This window comes from Danio rerio, chromosome 5 (assembly GCF_052040795.2).
Source record: "Danio rerio strain M-AB ecotype USA chromosome 5, GRCz13ab, whole genome shotgun sequence".
In the NCBI taxonomy this organism is placed as follows: domain Eukaryota; kingdom Metazoa; phylum Chordata; class Actinopteri; order Cypriniformes; family Danionidae; genus Danio; species Danio rerio.
This window is the reverse complement of record NC_141025.1, coordinates 45,882,646-45,903,405: the sequence shown is the minus strand read 5'-3', so window position 1 is coordinate 45,903,405 and position 20,760 is coordinate 45,882,646. Positions and strand designations below refer to the sequence as shown.

The window sequence follows — 20,760 nt, the reverse complement described above, 5'->3', positions numbered from 1 at the left end:
TAGAAAACATTACAACAATATAGCATGCCAAATTCAACAGAGAGAAAACAGTACAGTTAGTGTTTGCAATACCAAACTTCAAAAAAGAGCTAGTTGATGTCTGACTGCCATTCTCTGTCTGAACAACATTCGTAGATTTGCTGATGACTTTATCATTTCTATGCAAACAGGGTTCTCTCAGCTATGCAATTACATCTTTTGCCAAGTAAGACAGCTTAGTATTATTCAGATCAAACATATTGATTAGATAAACTTGACCTACAATTACATGTTCTATGGAATAATAAAATGCATATAAATACATTTGGATTGCTTTATTTATTGATTGTTATAAGGATGTGAAGAGACTTTTAACAAGCATAACAAAAAAAATTCTGAAGACAATCACCTATCCCACATTTAAGGGTGCATTTAAAGGTATTAAATTGCACCTTTTATTGCCCCAGTGACAAACCATATCCAAAAGCAGTTTTTGCAATTTCTTGACTTTCTATACTTTGTATCATTATAGCAGCGCCTACTTTAGAAATATATGTAACCCTGAACTACAAAACCAGTGTTCATTCGCACAGGTATATTATTAGCAATAGGCAAAACAGCATTATATGGATCAAATAGTCGATTATGCCAAAATATAAAGTATTAGGTAAATATTAAGGCCCAATCCCAATAATACCCCTTACCCCTTCATGTGAACTCACGAAATGAGGGATAGGGGTGTCCCAATTCTCTTAAGCTTGAAGGTGTAGAGCTAAGGGGAATGGCTAGATAGCCCTTGAAATTGAATTTTCAGGACCACACTGGAAACCAAGGGGTACTGTTTTTTTATGCTAAAATAAATACCACTAATATCCAATATCCAATAACTTCTGTATAGTAGTCCCACAATGAACTTTCACATCTGACGCTCGAATATCCTGTCAGAAAAGTCTATGGTTGTGAATGACCTTTTTACAGTGTCTGTTATAACGTTAACGTTGTTTTGTGTGCTTATATAGATGAATATGGCCACGGTGTAAATGCACAGTACAGTTACGAGCTTATTGCCAAATTATATCGTTATGATAATATAATATTATTGCCTTCTGTGATTTCCTGAAGATAAATACCAAAAAAATAATAATAATAATGTAACTAGAATGACTATAGCAGTCGCCGTTTTCATTTGAAGCAAGAGATAGTGATGATGTGTGCAGGTAATGTAGTAGTTTCCCATTTATTAGGGGTAAATTTTGGAGCCTTTCCCCTTCACACTCTGTTTTAAGAACCAACAGGAAAGGAAAGGCGTAGGCCCTTTGCTCCAGGGAACTGGCCACTGGCATAAAAAAACAGATTTATTAAAGTAGAACTAAGATTATAAAGTAGAATAGAGACTAATTAGTTAGTTAATTATTTAGGTTTAATTAGTGTAAGTATCAGTGTGATACACTTAATAAGAGATTATCTTGAACATTTTAAAATATAATAAGCAAATTTTTTAAATATGCATACGCTAATTTGAAAAGAAGAAATTATCTAAAAATGATCTAAAACCTGGTTCTGTAAAAGAACAACTTTCTCTATCAGTCGGAAAAACATCTTAACACTTTTGCAATGAAAACACTGATGCACTGTGTGATCTCTGTAGCACTTATCGGAGCAAGCGGAGCTACAAATCATCCGATCCATGTGGTTTGGCTTATAGGTTTATTTTACATGTAGAAGTCTGTGATGTCTAGTGCCTGTAAAAAGTGTCCCCTCTATTCAAAATATGTATCGCAATGCATTCTACATTTCAACCGGCTTGAATCGTCACATATTTAAATAGATTTTTAACCGGCTCATGCTGAATTGTTACATCCCTAGTAACATACATTGCTAAGCAGTTCATTTAGTGTTTTTTTACCCTCACATTCAAGATATTAAACTGTTGTATCTCTGACAAATATTGTTATATCCTAACGAAGTATACATCAATAAAAAGCATATTGATTCAACTTTCAGTTGTTAATGATGTTAATATCTCAATTTCCAAAAATTGACATGTATGCCTTTTTTGTGGTCCAGGATTACATACCGAATATAAATAATTTACACTTACCACATTAAGTTTGAGCTCCATGTTGAGGACACCTCCGCTATCCAGTACAGGCATCAGGTTGATGGCAAATATGGCTGCCCGGTCCGGAGGAATTGAAATGTTGGGTCCAAAGAAGATGTAGAAATGAACTGAAAATGTGTCCAGTTCATTGCGCAGCGTTGGCCGGATTGGCCAGCATTTATTTGTGTCGGCTGTTGGTGCTAAATAAGTGATGCTGTCTTCAGCAGCTAATAGAGATGCTTGATCCGAAGCGTTCTGGGGCACGTTAGGCAGGCTGGCAGCAGGCAGGGTCTCTGACAGAGAGAAACCCATCGCAGTGCCAAATGACTGGGGCATGTTCATTGCTGAGGAGCCTTTGGAGACAGTTGGCTTGGAACAGTCTGCAGAAAAAAGATCAAAGGCGATGGTTAAAAATTGGGACGGCTAATGTTTTTTTTTTTTTTTCTGCTGAGAAACTTGAAGGTGAAGCTAGTTACAGGAGATGTGAAATAAGAATGAAATAAAGATTTCTTGAACTCTGACGAATCTCTTGAATGAAGCTGACAGCTCAAACTCTCCACTCAGGTTACTGCAAGGCTAAAAGCATCTTCCTGTCATCCCCATCTCTTTGTGCTAGATCTAACTAGCATTTCAGCAGAGACACACTTTTTTCCTTTTTTCATTTTTATGCATATGCTTAGATGTCTGTGGTGGGATGACAGACAAAATGACTGCTGAAAGTGTCTATGCAGTCTGATCTAAATGATCTGAGGGGGTTGTATGTTGTGTTTTATGTAGGACCACAGAGCAGCCGAGGGAATGTCCATTTCATCATATTCCCGTTTGGAGGCCTCTCACGTCTATGAAACTTTAAAGTCAGACAAAAACACTTCAAACCTTTGTTTTCGGAGTTTGAAGTCTTCATTCGAAATGTGACAGATTTATTTTTTTTTGCATAACAAAAAACTGTGTCCCAAAATGCATGAAAAACGAGGTCATGGTTGCTCTTAACATCTTTTAATTGCGGGCTTTGTTGTAACGATACTTTGCAAATTAGGTGGGATAAAGAAACACATTTTGATTAACTGTAAATTAGCAAAACAATGCAGCGGAATTGAGATTACTAATTGGCACTGATGAGGACAATAAGAAATTCTCCACACATCTCGGAGTTTCCTGATTGCCTCAGGGTGTGAACGTTCCGTTATGCTACTGAAGACTCTGGAGTCTTACGGTGTGTTTTCACTACAGAATCAAATCTGATCAGTGCCACTGCCAACACCACAACGCCACTGCTTTGGGATGCATCAAATTTAGGGCAGATCTCATGCTTGCAGATTAACCAGGTGAAAGACAACATGCTTAAACATTCATCACATATGCATAGTTTAATGCCCTTTTTGAAGAAATGATTACAAATAAGCACAAGGCAGTTACATGGTCTTGCAGTGGGAGAAAGTTTTATTATAATATGTTTACGTACACTGAAAGAGTGAAGGATTTCAGCTCAGTTATCCACCAGGCTTTGTTCCCCACAGCTTTAGTAGCCCTCCCTCTTCTTTTCAAACGTTTTTTATTATGTCTAAACCTTGATGAGGTGAGAAATGCTGAGAATGTTTTCAACAGTTAAAGCGAAAAAGCTCTAAATACAATCCAGATGAAAGAGTTCACCACTCTCAAAAGCAGATTATTAATATTAGTTAGTGTTTTAGTTTTAGATTAGTTAATATTAGTTATTAATATTAGATTATTATTATTAATAGTGCTGGTGGGAGGGGGAATCAGATGTCGGTCATTGAAGTGCCCTTGTATCTGGATTCAGTTGACAACTATTTTATGTAACATTGTAGAAAAACTAAATAAGTATTGTAATTTAATACACCTTACTAATGATTTTTGAATGATTTTTTTTCAGTTTTATGTATATATTATATTTATCTGCTTTGATTCATATATATATATATATATATATATATATATATATATATATATATATATATATATATGGATGGATGGATGGATGGATGGATGGATGGATGGATGGATGGATGGATGGATGGATGGATGGATGGATGGATGGATGGATGGATGGATGGATGGATGGATGGATGGATGGATGGATGGATGGATGGATGGATGGATGGATGGATGGATGGATGGATGGATGGATGGATGGATGGATGGATGGATGGATGGATGGATAGATAGATAGATAGATAGATAGATAGATAGATAGATAGATAGATAGATAGATAGATAGATAGATAGATAGATAGATAGATAGATAGATAGATAGATAGATAGATAGATAGATAGATAGATAGATAGATAGATAGATAGATAGATAGATAGATAGATTTATTATTATTATCTTATTATTAAAGTTGCATTAAATTGAAAAAAAGAGACAATAAAGATGTTTATAATATTGCAGAATATTTCTATATGAAATAAATCCCGTTCTTTACATCTTTTCTCGAAAAATACTTCATGATTTCTTCAAAAACATCAAGCAGCACAATTGTTTCTACTTTTGATATTAGTAAGAAACTTGAATGGCATCTGAATAATCATGTGCTACCCAATATTGGAATAATGACTGCTGAAAATTCAGCGCTGGATTTCAGGGATAAATTACTATTTAAAGTGTGCATATTTAAATAGAAAACTGCTTAATGTTAAATTGCTATATGTTTGTTTTTTTACTATATTTTACTGCATCAGTGTTTGTATACATAAATAATAATAACAAAACATTTAAACAGCATTGTTTACACACTATAAAATAAACCCTTTTATGTGGCTGGAGGGTGAAATTAGGAAAAACATCTCAACAAAACCTGGCACGCCTGAGACTTGATTAGTACGCAAATCCTGCAGTGTTTATAAGCCCTCACCGCCTGATCAAATCAACCCTTTTTGCTCCTCTGTAATTACATCTATTTTGCCATGAAATGTCATTATAATTCTTGCTGACAAAAGCAATGATGGACAAAAGATCACAATTAGCGGGCTGAGGACATCTTTGAGGGCTCGCACTTGAACATGCCGTCTGGTTCAGAATCAGGATGTGTCACCATGTGCTCTATTGAGCACCTGTTTGGCCCTTCAGCTGAAAGTTTGCTGTATACGTACAGCTCAGGCAGACAAAATGACAAGTTAGAGCTGCATTTGGAAGCCCCCAACTCGACTTGCTGTTGTCTATATAGACATAGATGTGGAACTATATACAGAGAAAGTGTCAGAGAATTTTTTGACAAGAGACGGTTACTTAGCAACAAAACATCCGACTTCCTGTCAAAGACTTTCACATGCAATATACAACTTTAGGCATTTTTGCATATTTCTGAAAGCAACTCTACATTGTTCTGTATTTCATGAAACTTTCATGAAATATGCATTGTGATGAATCTGCAGGAGATTCATACCATTCAAACTGGATGCTTTATGGCATGAAAATGTCAATAATTTTTTTTTTACCATTTTAAGGGCAAAATATGACAACTTTTTTATACAAGTTTTACATTTAGAAAGTTTTGTATGCTCTTTTGATCAAAATTATAGTAATATTAGCACATATTACAATAACTATTGGCATTTTAAAGACTTATGTAGTGAAAATATCTTTTAATAATGTTTACATGTGTGTATATATATATATATATATATATATATATATATATATATATATATATATATATATATATATATATATATATATATATATATATATATATATATCCTTAATGACAGACCACATGCAAATTAATCAGTTAACACTAATTCTGACCATTTTCTCCTTAAAAGTGCAGTAGATGATTGTCTTCAGAAACATGTTTTTTTGTGCTGGCTGAAAGTCTCTTCACATTCCAATAGTAATGATTAAAGTGAATGAATTGAATGCATTTATAATTATTTTTATATTCTGGGTAAGGCATAAGACTAACAAATGTTTTGTCACAATGTTTACAAAAACAATTCCCATAATTCTGATAAGTGGGCCAAACTGTCTGTCAACAAATGTAGATTTCTACATCAGCTGTTCACGCAGATTTCACGCAGACGTTTGTGCACACCGCACATTCACAAGCACACGAGAGCGAAAATGACAGCGTTAAAATCAAATGCTGAATCAAAACTTTAAAATCCTGACTCAATATTCCAGTTACTTTTGCACACTGAAGGAAGGATGACACCATGGCTGAAGTATTTCTTTTAGACAGCTAATGTTATGTTTTAAATTTATTTTAGTCACGCAAAGCTTATGTAGATTGAGTTGTCATGAATGAGTTATATGCACAGAAGTTTTGTTCAGCCACTGAAATCTTCCGGTGAAATATTTATGTGACTATTTTTAATTTCATAAGGGACCTTAAAAAAAAGTTTAACAAAACATCAGTAAATAGCACTATTCTGCCTAGCCTGCTTTCCTGAGGTGGAGTTGGTTTTATATTCACATCACATTGGTTCATTTTTGAACAATGACAACCTGTGATGTTCTTCCTATATTGTTTACTCTAAAACAGGAAGAAATTATGGCTTAGTAAAAAGTGTAATTCCTGCACACCGCCGGCCAACCACTTAGCTTACAGTAGTCATGCATGAAATGTTGCACTTTATAACAAGTTTTGTTAGCGACACAACTGAAAATGGGCTAGATATAATACAGTTTTTCATCCAGAACTGTGGCATTACAAAGTACTATAAAGTTTTTATCTGGCGAATGGCATGATCAAGTGGGTCTCTGTCATCTTTAAGATGCGCACATTCCTGTTTCAGGAGACATGGTTTGGGACAGTAGGAGTGGGACTGTGTTTCAAATATATTATGCTAACCAGTTAGCCTTTTGGCTAACCTACTGCACCTCTTAACTTCAGCATATCAAAGACAGTCTTAAAAAGTTTGAACATTTCTACTATCCCAACAAATTCCGACCTTATAACCCAATCCCAACTTATTAGGCAAAATATGTTCTTATTTTAGTTTTTGATATCTTGTCACTGGTATGTTGGAGCAAATAAGAAATGTTCTGGGTCAAAATTGAGGATTTTTTTATGCCAAAAATATTACAAAATTTAATAAAAGTCGTATTCTATGAAAATATTTGATAAATGTCCTAATGTAATATCGAAAGTCAGTTTTTGATTATTAATTTGCATTTCTAAGCATGTCATTTAGACAACTTTAAAGGTGATTTTATCAAGAGTTTGATTTTTTGAATGCTCAGAATCCTGAATATCAAATAGTTGAATCTCTGCCAAATCCTATCCTAGCAACTACATCAATAGAATTATTTTAATTCCTCTATTCATTCAATAAAATGATACTTATGACTGGTTTTGTAATTGAGGGTCACAGATCATTACCTTCATTGGTCATTGGGTTGCTGAGCATTGTAGTCAATCATATATCTTTTGACTTGAATGCACAGCCAATTGGAGATGTTTATGCAAGTAAGAATTCAGTCAATGCTCAGAACATCTCAGTTTGGTTGTCAAAGATGGGGTTTAAATGATCAAATTAGTGTCTCCTGGGGGATTTAATATATTTAAAAATGCTATTTAGTTCCTGTGATGTTAAAGATGGTTTCATAACACCATCACTCTAGTTTTCAGTCTCACACGATCCTTCAGAAATCATTCTGATGTGTGGTAGAATTTTTTTAAACATTATAAATGTCTACAGTGTACTGTTACCTTTGATCAATGTAATCAATCCTTATATTATTAATTAATCCATTTACAGGCTGACCTTGAATTTCTGAATGGTAAATAAGAAATGACACAAAGGAAGGAGAAAAAAAAAAATATTCGTAAAGGAAAGCAAAATCACTAAAATATCTTCCATTCACCACTTATAATGATTCAGGTTAATCATACTGCATACTGACAAATATAATGATGACCTTATAAAGAAGTCATAATTAGATAAGTAATGCTGTTAAAGATATATCACACTAGTTAAAAAGCAGGGAGAAAAAAACAGAATCCATACATCAAAAACTTTTCATGCAATGTAATCAGAATACATGTAAAGAATCTTGTATGGTTAAATACAGCTCATGCTAGCCACAGCTTTCCTAGCCAAAGCACACATAGCCAACACATACTGTATGAGCTGTTATGTAGAGACTGCTTTTATCAACACCTCTGTGAACACTTAAAAGATTCAAAAGCAGTTTGATGTGTCTGTCAAGGACGCTACATTCAGTGCTGCTTTTCACAGGTACCTTTAAACACTATGGGAAAGAAGTTCTCACCTCCCTCTGGGTATTCAGCTTGAGATTAAGCCCAACTCATCGGCAGTTTCCCTCCTGGGGGTCTCACAACATCCCACAATAGTTAAAAGTGTTTTGATACTGAAAGACTGACATGATGCCATCAAGCTGAGGTAAAATATTCCTCAGGAAAAGCACAACCTGCAGTATGTTGCAGTAAGGACTGGCATTTTGCACAACTATATTTTTTAGTTTCAATTTTTTTACATTCTTTAATTTAGCCAACACTTATCTAAAGGAATTTTACATTGAAATACGTTCTAATTATTATAATCAAACATTTAAGCTCATAATAAAATATTTTTTGTGTATTTTTTTATATTTTCTTATTTAAAATCAATGAGATGGGCTTTTTTGTTTGTTTTTTTGTTTTACTTTGTTTGTTAGTTTGCTTATTTCTTATCAAAAATATTCTTTACTTTTAACCATACATATTTATATAGCTGTTATCATAACAAGCATAATATGTCCATTCTGTTGTTGTTGTTTTCATCATAGTTATTGTTAAAATCCTCAAACAGGTTTGCAAATAATAAAAGTATATAGATCTGTCAGGTTCTCGAATCTGATTGGCTGATTGCTGTGCGATATTCTGTAATAACAGCACTTCTACAGCCTACTTACCCTTCTGTATTACTCAGCCCACATAGAGTGACAGCAGATCAATAAACTCACTACAGTTTGACAAATATTGCTGCTGTTGGACAACATAATGTACTTTAGCGGCTTTTAAGGTGAGAATGTAATTGTTTCGATTCCAACTAGTTTATTTATAAAAATGTTGCTTTTATTTAAAATATTTATAATTTTGGAGATTCAGTGCATAATTTTGTGAACTAGCAACGGTTTCTGTTGTTCTTACCTCAGCTGCAGATTTGAATGAGTGGTGGAAGAAAATAGTTCCTTGTACAAAAGGATTTTTGAGACTCCATGTTTGATTTTTTTATATATATACATGATTATGCTGTCAAACTGTTGTATAAACACAATATCACACTCCTAGCAGTATGATTTGGCTTTATATCATCACTAGTTAAGACTGCGGGATTATAGCCCCGATTTTGGCTCGCCGACAGGTTTTAAGAAATCACCGACAAATGCCTGAAATCACAGGCAAATCGGTGCTCGTGCACGTGAGTGACAATCACACAGTATGAACTATCAAAGACGCGATCTGAGAGAATGGTCGATGAGTGGCTGATGCCTGTGAGATATTTGGCATGCTAAATATCTGGAGCTGTCGGCGATTCAAATCATGCTGTGTGAATTGAGTTTTGACTGAAAATAACATCAGCGATCGCCTACAGCCAATGAGAGAGCAGCATTCACTTGTGTGTGCATGTGTGTATACCTGCTGCAGGCCAGCGGGAGGCTGGGGGAGAAGTTAAAAGCGCTCTTTTTAGGTTTATTTGGACCCACGAAATGGAGGAAAAACTAGTGGAGGTTTGACAGGACTCAGGAGCAAACGTATCTGTTTGACGTTTCATACAGAAAGAAATTAGTTTATTATCAACGTTGAGGAGAAATGGCTAATTCCCTTTAAACCCAGGTGAGCAAATATGTACATTTTCTACCCCATTAAAGGCTTCTTTCTCATTATGTAGTTAATAACAAAAGATACACTACCTGTTTTTGGCTGTGAGACATAGTTTGGACGAAGTTGTCTGCGATTCTTCCTATAGTAAAGTCATGCAATGTGAAAGTCCCTGTCGCCGATCCATCTTGCAGTATTAACAAAGCAGCGACGAAACGCTAGCCCAGATAGTCAAGCAGTGTGAAAACATCTGTGACACGACTACTTTGAAAATCATGCAGTCTGAACTCGGCATAACGCACAGCTAATTAAATTTTGTACATATACATACATAGAAAGTACATATACATTTGATTAATGCATTGGTTGTCACATTGTTTCACATGGTTTATGTTTTGGTTTTTGAGAAAAATAGGCAAATGTCTATGGCAACAGGGTAAAAGTTGTTTCATTCTGTTACCATAAGGCTGGCTTCAGATAAAAGCTTACATAAGGTTAAAGTTTAACCAATTGCCAGATCCCATTATAATGAAATTATGAAGAACAAATTTCGAGAGGATCACGTGCTTGATTGCTTGCAGCGTGCCCCACATTATTCAATTCATGATTCACCAATCAGATAATTCCTAAGTTCCATATTAAAGCCCCCTCTTCCACCCCTACTTCACTTCCTTTCCTAGATGTGTGGCACTGTGGCCCAGTGGTTAGCACTGTTGCCTCCCAGCAAGAATGTCACTGGTTCTAGTCCAAGCCAGCCGACATTTCTGTGCAGAGTTTACACATTCTCACGGTGCTCACGTGGATTTACCTCAGGTTATCAGGTTTCCTCCCACCGTCAAAAAACATGCAACCCAAGTTAACTGACTAATCCAAATCGGCATCATAGACATGCTTCTAGTAAATAGTTATCTCTTAAGAGCAATCACTATCTGTTCATTAGCTACTACAGCAGGGGAGTTCTCGAGATCTACCTGAACTCAAACTCCCCTCTCGCCTTGCAAACGGGAGAGAGCCCCGGGCTCGAGGATCTTATGAGCTCAGGGCTCTCTCCCACGCCTGCATGCCAAACAAGCATTATAAACAATCATCAGCTGATTGACAAGTGTGAACTCTTGAAATACGTATTTAAATGCTTATCTGTCACGCCGCTGTTCTTGACTGTTTGGTGGCATATTTTAACTGAATAATAGTTATGTAATAAGTTATGTAACTACATATACAATACAATATGTATTAAATAATATGCAAGTTAGCCTAGTCAAACTGTAATATCTAAATTAGTCAATTTAATGTTTTGTGTCTGTATTTTTTATCTTTGTATGTAAGCCAAGAAATAAGCAGGATAATGTACATTTGAGTGGTTATTTTCAGAGTTAAATAACGTTACTAGTAATGCAATACTATAACGGCATTACCTTTGACAGTAACTAATACTGTAACGCAATAATTTTTGAAATATAGTTACTTGGTAAGTTAATTAATTTTGGCTGCAGTCTAGCCCACATCTTCCTGTTTACAGCAACGATGCATTGTGGGATTGGTTGATGCCAACCAACCACCGTAAAAAAAGATGCATCGTGTACGAGGCGCCAGACTGGACAAAAGTCAAGCAAAAGCAGAGAGACTGAATGCATGGGAGTTACACCAAGTACTGTGTGAGTGAGAGAGACCATGTGCACACAGGAGAGGTGAAGAGTGCTCGCGAGAGAGATCGAATGCGCACAAGGTAGACCGAATGTGTGCGAGAGAGACAGAGAGACTATTAACGTTGTTATTATTATTAATTACTATTACTAATACTACTATGTTTGTTGTTTCAAATAAATAAGCACACATTTGTTATCTGTATAACAAAATTGATTAGTTTAGTAGACACAGTGACACATTTCCGTTCTATTTCAGAAAACGTTATTCAAATCGTGTTGTATTGCTCACAAAAAGTGTTGTGATTTATTTTTTTTATTGCTTTACATTTTTTTATAGCTGTTATACAACAGTAGATTTGCTGTTTGAATTGACACAGCTTACTTTTCTATAAGTTGTTGACATACTACGTTTAATTTGTGTTTAGTTTGAAAAATCACTCATAGATGTCATTTATGAGCATCTGTTATGTTTTTGTTTTGTTACGCATGTTTATGGTGGTCTTTAATAGCAGTCTTTTGGTGCAGAGTTTCGCCAAATTGATTCTGAATGATAATTCAGAATACTTTAATTTATTTATGTCATAAAGGTTTTGTGTTTGTTGTATATTGTTGCTTGTTTTTATACTTAAGCTGTGAAAGAACATGTTTATGAGTTAAATACAACATTTTTATGATAAAAATAATTTAAAAATATGATGTTACGTATGATTATTATTATATTTGTTTGCGTGCTGGCGCTCTGACTTAAATAAATTTGTGTTTAAACATAACTTTTTATTTAAGTCTGTCTTGTGTTTTTGTTTTGAGAATGCAAATTATTTTAAACTGTGAAGCTGAGCAACAGTGTACTCTCTATGCCGCACTGAAGTGACGGTATAAGGGCATTAATGGGAGCATTAAAAATGTTCTTTAGAAAAGTAACTCCAAAATTACTTTTAACAGTAATGTGTTACTTTTTGTTGCAAGTAATCGATAAAGTAATTGAGTTACTTTTTGATAGAAGTAACTAGTAACTGTAACTAGTTACTATTTTTCAGTAACTAGCACAACACTGGTTATTTATTTATTTATTTATTTATTTATTTATTTAAGCAAAATACAGCCCTTTGGTCTTAAGTCATCTTTCCACAGCCAATTTAAAGTGGGAGTCCCCAGAGTGGGTGTGTGTCTGCTTGGAATTCAGTGTAAAGATGCTATACCACATTAAATGGTTTGTGTAAATACAAACTTTGAAACTTTGGCATTTCAGGTTTGGTTTCTGTGCTGGCTTTGCTGTGTAAAGATGTCTTTATACAACCGCTTTGTGACAGGCTGCTGAAAAGCATGTCAGTGTACAGATGTACATTTTCCCTTACTTAAATGCACTTTGAGCAAATGTGATGCACATTTAAAATCCTTTGACACATGGCAAGCCAATGATTATCCCCTACAAAATCCACTCCTAGAAACGGTTAAACACTTGAGACTGAAGCCAGTGCAGACTGCCATCATACCACTGAATACAAAATACTCCCTGTTATAAGTTTTTTTTTTCATTCTACCATAAAACAGCTACCAATAACAAAGCAGAAATGTCTTTTCCACAAGTGTCTTGTAGGAATTTCCTGAGGCTTTATTTTGTCTTATCATATTACACTCGCAGGCTTTCTGAGAACATACTTCAGCTCGCAAGTTCAAAACAAGATTGGCTTATAACCGTTTTATGAACCTAGCATCTGGTGATGTAAATGCATGAAAAACTGCCTTTTAGGGGTCTGAGACTGCTTCCCATAGACAAAGTTAGATCAAAGTTTCACTCCATGACTAGTGCTCATGGCTAATGCAGCCTCGGTTTAGCTAAGTACCACTTTAATGGCACTGCTAATATGTATGATCAAATGTGGCTCAAATTAGGGGAGATGTGTGAGATGCAAGGCTTGAGAGGAAGCCAGAACTATTATGTAACAATGAATTCATTACACTCACAACTGCTAAGAAAAAAATATTCATTTTCTGTGGTGTTACTTTTAGTTCAAGACAACGATTTCATTTTTTTAACTGAATGATTTGAATTATATTGAATAAATCAAACGGATTAATTGCAGTATGAATTCTTCATCCTTAATGCCGTGGTCGTTGTGAGGTTTATTATGTGTTGATAAATATCTCCCAACAAAAGTCAATCGTAAAAGCATACAAAATGAGAAATGTAGGGATGACAAAAAACAAATCAATTAAAGGAAGAAACAAAAACACAGAGAGCGACATCATGAAATAAGAGTGCAACTCATCTCATGCTGCGTTACTGAAATTACCCCATTATCTGAATGTCTCTAATGGAGGGAATGGACATTGCTGCCACGGCTGTCCACCATGTTATTGTTTCTGCTTTTTCCTCTTCTTTGTCTCTGTTACGACATGGGGCATACCCTGGTGTGCATCTGGTGCTTTCTAATGAAAGTGTGCTGGGCTCAGTATTGATTCAAATGCAGTGTGAAAAGAGTGAATAATGTCACTGAGTTTAACAACGCAATCTCTGTTACTGAGGAAACGGGTTGCTGGGCTACTGAGAACTGATTTTTATTCTTCTTCTTTAGTTTATATCCCCATCTATCTCTACATCCATCCACATACATTCTTTTTCATATCTATAACTAACTAACTAACTAACTAACTAACTGTCTGTCTGTCTGTCTGTCTGTCTGTCTGTCCGTTCATCCATCTATCCACAATTCACCCATATATCTAGCAATTTCTTTATCCATAAATCTATATAGACCTGTCCAGCTGTTTACCCATCCATCCATTTGTCCATCATCCATTAAGCCATCTTTCTATCAACTGTCTGTCCATTCATTCATCCATCGACACATCAGCCTATTTTCTATCTGTCCACCTATCCATTTATCAGTGTCTAGATACATATCTTTCAATCTGTCTATCCTTCTGTTCATGTTAATCCATTCATCCTTCCTTCCACATATATCTTTCATTCACCAATCTTTCTGTGTTCAGTTTTACTGCAAAATTATCCATCCATCAACCTATTTTCTCTCTATCAATCTGTCTGTCCTTTAGTTAAAATATTCATCCATCCATCCCTATTGAATGCTGCTCCCACATCCATAAGTATATCAATCTTTCCATCTAAGTATTTAACCATCCATTGATCTGTTTATTCATATATTCATCTTTCATTTTGTTTGTCCATTGGTCCATCTTTCCATCCATCCATCTTTCTGTCTACCCTTCCATCTATTTATGTATAAAATTTATTTATACATCTAACTATCCATTCATCTGTCCATCCATCCGTCCATCCATCCATCCATCCATCCATCCATCCATCCATCCATCCATCCATCCATCCATCCATCCATCCATCCATCCCTATTGAATGCTTCTCCCACATCCATGCATGCATAAGTATATCAATCTGTCTATCTAAGATTTTTATCTTTCATTGACTGCTCATTCATACATCCGATCTTTCTTTTTGTTTGTCCATTGGTCCATCTTTCCAACCATCCATCTTTCTATCCCCCCTTCCATCTATTTATGGCCATTGTTCTAGTCATCTATACATTTAACTGTCCATCCATCCGTCCATCCATCCATCCATCCATACATTCATTCATTTATCCAACCATTCATCCATCTCTCCATCTATGTATCCATCTTTCTATTAGTCCATTTATCCATCCATGCATCCATCCATTTTGTATATCTATCCATCTATTTTTTTTTTCAATTGTGTGTTAATTTATTCATCCAGCATCTCTGTCTGGCAGTCTGTCTGTCTATCTGTCCATCCATTCATCCATTTATATCTATTTAATGCTGCTTCCACAACGTACAATAAATGTAAAAGTCACAAGCACAGCATAATACAATTTTAAAAACACACACACAAAAAAAAAAAAATAAAAAAATAGAAAACACTGAAAAAACACTGAAAAGGTCAGATCTTACAACCGAGCACTAGCGGGGACTTCATTAAACTCCCACAGTGGTGTGTGAAGATGAATGGGAGGAGTGGACAGATGAGATGTGGGTGGTTGCTGCACTTGTTCCTCGAGTGGATTCCTCCACTGACAGTTACACCCCCATTCATGAGGCTATGACACACATGACTGTACTACAGTAGAAATTATGCAGAATCAGAGGCAGCCCGGGTCCTCTTCTGAGACGGCCTCTGGTGGAGGTCAAGTAAAACTGAGAGGAGAGAGGAAATAACTCCTGCCGCATTGCTATGGAAACTGCTCTGTTATAAGGGAAAGGTTTAAGAGAGCATATTGAACAGGAGGCTTGCACAGATGCTTCTCTCTTTTGCAGGGAATTAAAAGGTGCTGCTTTTGCTTGAGTGCATTCCATCGCTTATACTGTGAGGACAAACTGTACTTAAAACATGAGGACCCTTAAACTGTACTTAAACATAAATCTAAAACTAATTAAGGTTTTAAATAAAGACTAAAGAGATCAAACTGAATGCATCAACATGTTTTGTATAAAATGCATTCCAGCATGACATATTTGCAAAGGTTTAAATACTAGAAAATGAACAGATGATTTAATAGAGTTCATGACAGTTTTCAATAGTAGAAAATATTGAAGTGACCATGTCAAAGATAGAGCAGAACAAGTAGAGGCTCTTGTCGCAGCAATTAATTTATTTTCTGGTTTAATTTTCATGATCAATATCATTCTTTTCTAATGATTAATTACCACAATTCATCATTACAAGATATGATTTCTCAGAAAGATGTCTCAAGCTGAGAACCTTCGACTGATGCTGTGGATAATGAAACAATCTTATAGAGGAAAGATCAATAAATAGACAGAAAGCTTCTTGTTTGACACTCCACAGAACTGGCTGCACATCAGACACTAATGTGTGAAAGAATGGAAGCTTGTTATTGAGGACAAAGATTTTTAAATCCGACATTGCAGAATGAGCAACGCTGATAATATGTCAAATATTGTCAAATGTCAAATAGTCACATATAATTTATCATTCCTTGAGCTACTATATACTTTTGTAACCACATTTAATATATTTTAACTATTTTTTTTTTTACACAACACAACACAACACAGACTTTCACAAATATTGCCAGTGCAATAAGCAGGACAAAGCATTCTAAATCTAAATAACCAATAATTTAGTTAATAAGCATGTCCACTGGATTCAGGTCAGGACTTTGACTAGGCCACTCCAAAGTCTTTATTTAGATTGTCTTCAGCCATTCAGAAATGGACTTGCTGGTGTGTTTTGGATCATTGTCCTGCTGCAGAAACCAAGTTTGCTACAGCTTGAGGTCACTAACAGATAGTCAGATATTCTCCTCCAGCATTTTGGTACACAGCAGAATTCATGGTTCCATTTATCATAGCAAGTCTTCCAGGTTATACACTACATTACACTACAACAACCACATATTACTGTTGGCAAGATGTTTTTTTTTTCTGATATGTGGTGTTACTTTTATGCCACACATAATGGTACACACTTTTGCCTTGTCAGACCACAGAGTATTTTCCTCTTCAAAAGTCTTGAGGATGGTTAAGATATTTTCTGTTAAAACTGAGACAAGTCTTCATCTTCTTTTTGTTCAAAAGTGTTTGTTTTTTTTTGTGTTGAAAATCTGCCGTGCAAACCATTTTTCCCCAGTTACTTATGGTGGAGTCATGAACACTCACCTTAACTGAGACAAGTGAGGCCTGCAGTTCTTTGGATGTTGTTGTGGAATCTTTTGTGACCTTTTGGATGCGTTGCTTTACTCTTAGAGTAATCTTGGTCGGCTGACCACTTCTGGTAATGTTCTCCAGTGTTCCATGTTTTTGCCATTTGTAGATGATGTCTTTCACTATGGCTACAATCTCAAAGCTTTAGAAGTGGCTTAATAACATTTTCCAGACTGGTAGATGTCAAATGTTTTCTTTCTCATATGTTTTTGAATTTTTTTGGATCTCAGCATGATGTCTAGGCTTTTGAGGATCTTTTGGTCTACTTCACTTTGTCAGGTATGTCCTATTAAAGTGATTTTTTTGATTGGCTAAAGAAATTAGCTAAATGAAATTAAACTCTGATGAACCAGAGATAACTTATGTTTCAAATGTTTTAGTTTTTAATTCTGGTATCTTTGACAAATATTTAAATTTGTTTGATGAGCTGAAAAATTTAGGTGTGACAATAGTCATACCACCCCAAAGCATTCACTTTCACCTTGCAACTGCAGACTAATGCTTACTGAAGCACATTTTTGCAGTTTTTTGCGGTGCAAAAATGTAGTCCTAGGCATGTATTTCCAATGAGCCTTTGTTGGATAGTTCACTCAAAAATAAAAATTCTGTCATAATTTCCACACAATTCACTTGTCCAAAACCTTTATGAGTTCATTTCTTCTGTTGAACACAAATATGTTAATAGAAATACATTTTAAAAAAATGAAGAAGGTCATAAAGCTTTGGAACCAAAAACTATTGAGTGAACTATCTTTTTAAATCTCCATCTAAGGTCATATAAGCAAATATTGTGCAAATGCGCCCTCCAGACAATGCTTTTGGCCACTACCGCACATGAAAGCTCTAAAATCTGCTATGGACATGTGTGACGCATATCATGCTGACTTTCAACAAGACTTTTCCAGTAAAGGACATGAAAAGCCCTTGCCCCAGGGTTGTACTAGGACTCTTTCTGAAGAAGTCCAATGTACCTTTCCATTTGTACAACAGCTCCAGGCTTAAGCTGAGGAAGAGAACAATACTTTCCTTATTCCATTGATAGCGCCTATTGAACTGTACAACATCAGACACTTGCACTTCAAAGTATACTTTACAATTTCAAGAACTCTGAGCAACCAGGTGTATTAGAATAGGACGTGTCTGAAACCCCAAGCCATTGTACATGCATCAACACTCTAACAAATGAAAAAAAAAAGTTCTCCTGTTATTTTCAAATTAGAGCACAATCCACTGATGAAAGTATGTCAGTAACAAACAGAACATGACAGTCAAGATCAAAAGATGAGAAAGCGCAGCAGCTCAGCGCAGTGTCTTATCTTGAAGAAACCAACTGAGAGGAACTGAACTACTGTCTACTATATTCATGACAACATTATACCTGAGCTCCCTGTCACTTGCTGAATTTTTTTTACAGCTGTTTGGAGTGAGGTCTTGAGCTCCCAATACGTCAGGCCCAGTGCGATCTCCAACATTCATTTTTTTTCACACTCACTAAAAGCAAAGAGTGGTTAAAAATGCAGCAAGCGAGTAACAAGCACAAGCATTTGCTTTTTGCGGGACCTTTGCTTTTTTACGTTGTGAATGGGAGTTTTGATAAAAACATACCCTTGTGGAGCCAAAATGCTTTAAAAATTCATTGAAATCTAAGTACAAAAGTATTGCCTCAACCTGGAGTCTTTTCATTTCTCAAACTTCTCAATTCTCCAAACGAGATTGCCAGGCCACCAAATAACACCATCAAACAGGTAACTTGTAACCTTTTTCTATATTTAACGATGTGTTTCTGCTCTGCAAATTGCGTTTTCAAACAGGATGTTATAGGTCAGAATCCACCTGGATAAGCAAATATTGCTCTTTTGGGCTGGGTTTGGGATCGGTCTTGGAGGACCGATGTCTTTCAAGTTTTAGCAACAACTTGCCTTAACACACCTACATGTAAGCTCAATTATAATTAGTAAGAGCTTGATTAGTTGTTCAAGTCTGTCTAGTTTGAGTTGGAGCTAAACTCTTTTGGATAGTGTACTTCCAGGATAAAAAGGGTCTGTCTGCAGACTGCAAGAAAGGGGCAAAACATGATGGGGCATAACCTGTAGTATGTTAGAGGCTTAACTTGAAGTTATGGAGACCCACATGTCGAAACTATGTTGTCGGCAAGATGGTGGTGTACATCAGTTATTAACGTCTACACCTACTTCACAACTAAACCCAACTATCACAGTTATTAACGTCTATACCTACCACAACCCTAAAACCAACCATCATTATCATGCACACCTTTCCCAAACCTAAACCCAACCATCATAATTATTAATGTCTAGACCTTCCCCAACCCTAAACCCAACTATCATAGTTATTAATGTCTATACCTACCACAACCCTAAACCCAACCATCATTATCATGCACACCTTTCCCAAACCTAAACCCAACCATCATAATTATTAATGTCTAGACCTTCCCCAACCCTAAACCCAACTATCATAGTTATTAACATCTATACCTTGCCCAAACCTGAACCGAACCATCATCGTTATTAATGTCTACACCTACCCCAACCCTAAACCCAACCATCACAATTATTAATGTGTAGCCACGAGTTTCGGAGACTTTCATACTTGACGAACTTGCCATTGTACTGTTATTTGCAACAACAGGTAGCGACGTAGAGCAGGCTAACTTTCATGACAAAATGGATGAATAACTCAGCGTCAGCATCTTGCCAACAACATCTTGTTATGACATCAGGCATGGTTCAATGGGATCTCAATAACTGCAATAACTGATATCGCTGCGTGTGTTGTGAAGGACAGATCTATTGATCCTCAAAATCATGATCAGCAATGCAACGATTGGCTGACTGTGCAGAGTGTGGGCTGCATGCTTTACACTTTCGTGTGTCAAGAGTATTTAGCAGTTTATTTAGTTTTACAGTAAGAGCGGATTTCTTTATTTATATTTACATGTGTATATATATATATATATATTTACATGTGTGTGTGTATGTGTGTATGTGTGTATATATATATATATATATATATATATATATATATATATATATATATATATTTACATGTGTGTGTGTGTATGTGTATATATATATATATATATATATATATATATATATATATATATATATATATATATATATATATATTTACATGTGTGTGTGTATATATATATATATATATATATATATATATATATATATATATATATATATATATATATATATATATATATATATATATATAAAACTTTATATATACAGTATAGTTAAAATATATATATTTACTATTTACCCAAGTGTAAGTTACTACTACTGTAAGAGAATATCAGAATTCGGTACATACTTTCAGTATTATCTTATCTTGAACTGACCTGATCTAATCCTGTTTATGAAATGAGCCTGCTCCCGACCAGGTTTGAGCTACAAGAACTGTTGCTATGACAACAACTCTCGGATCAGTTTTGAAGAATGAAATGATGGATCGTGTCAAATCGTCGATAAGCAAACCCAGCTAA

At 35.4% G+C, this 20,760-nt stretch overlaps 1 protein-coding gene across 4 annotated transcripts in view; it reads right to left on the bottom strand.

Moving 5' to 3' along the window:
* The window catches only part of tmem8b (transmembrane protein 8B), a 304,341-nt gene that overhangs the window by 69,217 nt on the left and 214,364 nt on the right, over positions 1-20,760 (bottom strand). For 3 of the 4 annotated variants that reach the window (XM_087253922.1, XM_087253923.1, XM_087253924.1), the window contains exon 6: positions 2,081-2,460. In XM_087253922.1, coding sequence (XP_087110048.1) covers positions 2,081-2,460 — 380 coding nt within the window. Of the gene's footprint in view, positions 1-1,309; positions 2,461-20,760 lie in introns of all 4 variants that reach the window. The other variant, XM_087253925.1, reaches the window with a different exon arrangement.